Here is a 2,342-nt window from a genome sequence, read left to right on the forward strand (position 1 = left end):
TTGGGTTTGGTTAGGTTGTGTTGGGTTTGGTTAGGTTGTGTTGGGTTTGGTTAGGTTGTGTTGGGTTTGGTTTGGTTGGGTTGGGTTTGGTTAGGTTCAGTTAGGGTTCTTGGAGAGTTCTAGTAGAAGGTGGTGGCAGTGTTTCTCTGCCCTCAGAACTCATTGTTCATCTCAGCACCAAGTTGATCCTTTTTGATTTGGTTGGATGAAAAGTAGAAAAGACTGCACCAAACTGGCTCAGGTGTTACCGTTGTCCTGGTTGGAAAACAGCCTACTTGCACTGGAGACCGTTTTGCCGATGTCAGCCAGGGAGCGAAGGTTGGACTTCTTGGTCTGATGGCGATGTTTCCGTAGCAGGGTGAACATCACCTTGTCCTTCAGGTCAGCTTTCAGCTGGCCAATCTCAATCTGGTTGTCAGTGATCATCTCTGAAGACACACAGAAAGGAGACGGCAGTAAATTCAGGAAAAGATTTGAATGAAATCAGAGCTACATGGATGTGTTTTAGTTAATGTCTGCCCCACAGTTCTACTTTTGATATGTATATTCTTCATGTAAACATTAGATTATTGATCAGAACCTTGAACATTTTAGCTAAGTTTATTGCATGGGTTGTTTGAAACTTTTCATTTCATTGCCCTGGATTTAAGAGCACAGCCAAAGCAAACAAGTAAATGACTGATAAAAGTTCCTTCATCCTCATCAGAACTCAATTAGTGCATCCAAGACTTTAATGTGCCTCTGGAAGAGTCTTCATGAAACAGGTCAGTCAAACCACTATCTTTAAAAAGAAGGTCAGAAGCCTGAATGGCGACAGAAAGCAGCCTCAGGGAGTTCTCTAAAACCCAGAACCAGCTCCTCTCGGCCTGAGCGGTCCAGGCAGCACAGTCAATTACTTCATATTAATCAAACTGAGTCAAGACCAGAGTCAGGCAAATCCGGGGGGGGGGGGGGGGGGGGGGGGGGGGGTGCATGACATGGGAGGGCATAGAGATACAACTGGAGACAGTTAGCTGTCCTTGAATCAGGAAGTCTTTGTGTGGCCATTTACAAATGATTTGTAGGTCCAGTGATCCAATGTAAAGTTGACTTGTGACTGTTAARTGCTCTGAAAACCAGAGCAAAGTAAAGAAGTGTTGGAATGATTCTGAACTCATGGATTGTACACTATCATTAATCAGGACAGCCTGCATTCCATGCACTTTGGGTTCTGCACTCATCAGCGCTCAGAATCAGAACCACTGCTTTTCCTAGAAAACATTCAGGATTTCTGAACAAAATAGAAGACGTGGGCACCAGATTCTTAGATTTGACCTTTGATATGACYCACTACAAAATATTATAATCTAAATGATTCTGCTTTAATTTCTCTGATAAATCTATCTGAGTTGTGGCTGGTGGTCAATGGTCAGAACTTCCTTAATAAGGTCACCAATGGGGTCACCAATAGGTCCCCACTAAGTTCTAAACTGGAAACCCTTTTTTCTCATAAATATCAAGTTTCCATAAACAATATTCTGACTTATCCTGATGTCCTGACTTTTACCTGTTCTGTCTCATAATGTGTCATCAGGGTTCTCAGAGGTGTTTTATTGAAGTGTCTGTTATATTTTGTGTGTACACTTTTAAAAAGTACAAAATGCAATAAATATGACTCATTGATCACATGATGTGTTCAGGGCCATGACACGGTGTGAATGGTAAGTTTGAAAATGTGATTATCAAAGCTAAAATCTAGGCTACACTGCAAACATAATGACATATGTTTGAACTGATTTCCTTCTGGGTCAAGGTAAACACAAAGATAAACACAAGTGATATCAAAGAGTGATTGTTGCTAGCAGATCTTGTTCTGGCTATAATCGCTGATGAACAGGGTGTCATGACAAACTTGGTCATTAAAGTATGTAAATACAAAAGTATGATTTCCATTACAACCAGATCTAGCTATTTTGTTTTGATTCTGTTTAGTTGTTTTCTATTGAGAATATTCTAAACTAACATTCAGAGCTAACTTACCAACAACTTGTGGCAGAGTTGAAGCTTCCATGTCCAGCATAATGGTGCCTTTTTCTATGCATGTCCTCAGTTCAAACAGGCTGTGTAACGACAGCGTTGCCACGTGAGGTTTACTCCARCGTTCACCTCCTTTTTCCACCTTTTCTTCAAACTTGATCCACCTGCAGGGATCAACAGAACACAAGAAGAAAACCCACTCAATGAATCAGCACTGCTCTGATGATGTTCATATGGCCTCAGACAGTGGACTTGTGTCCATTCTTGTCCTGTCAGACAGTGGACTTGTGTCCATTCTTGTCCTGTCAGACAGTGGACTTGTGTCC

General features: G+C 41.6%; 1 protein-coding gene across 9 annotated transcripts in view; it reads right to left on the reverse strand.

The window, feature by feature from the left end:
* slc4a4a (solute carrier family 4 member 4a) overlaps nt 1–2,342 on the reverse strand; it is a gene marked incomplete at its 5' end in the record, with an annotated part of 46,463 nt that overhangs the window by 33,433 nt on the left and 10,688 nt on the right. For 7 of the 9 annotated variants that reach the window (XM_014033286.1, XM_014033283.1, XM_014033280.1 and 4 more), the window contains 2 exon segments: nt 249–428; nt 2,020–2,180. In XM_014033286.1, coding sequence (XP_013888740.1) covers nt 249–428; nt 2,020–2,180 — 341 coding nt within the window. 9 annotated transcript variants of the gene reach the window in all.

This window comes from Austrofundulus limnaeus, unplaced genomic scaffold, assembly GCF_001266775.1.
Source record: "Austrofundulus limnaeus strain Quisiro unplaced genomic scaffold, Austrofundulus_limnaeus-1.0 Scaffold1686, whole genome shotgun sequence".
Classification (NCBI taxonomy): Eukaryota; Metazoa; Chordata; class Actinopteri; order Cyprinodontiformes; family Rivulidae; genus Austrofundulus; species Austrofundulus limnaeus.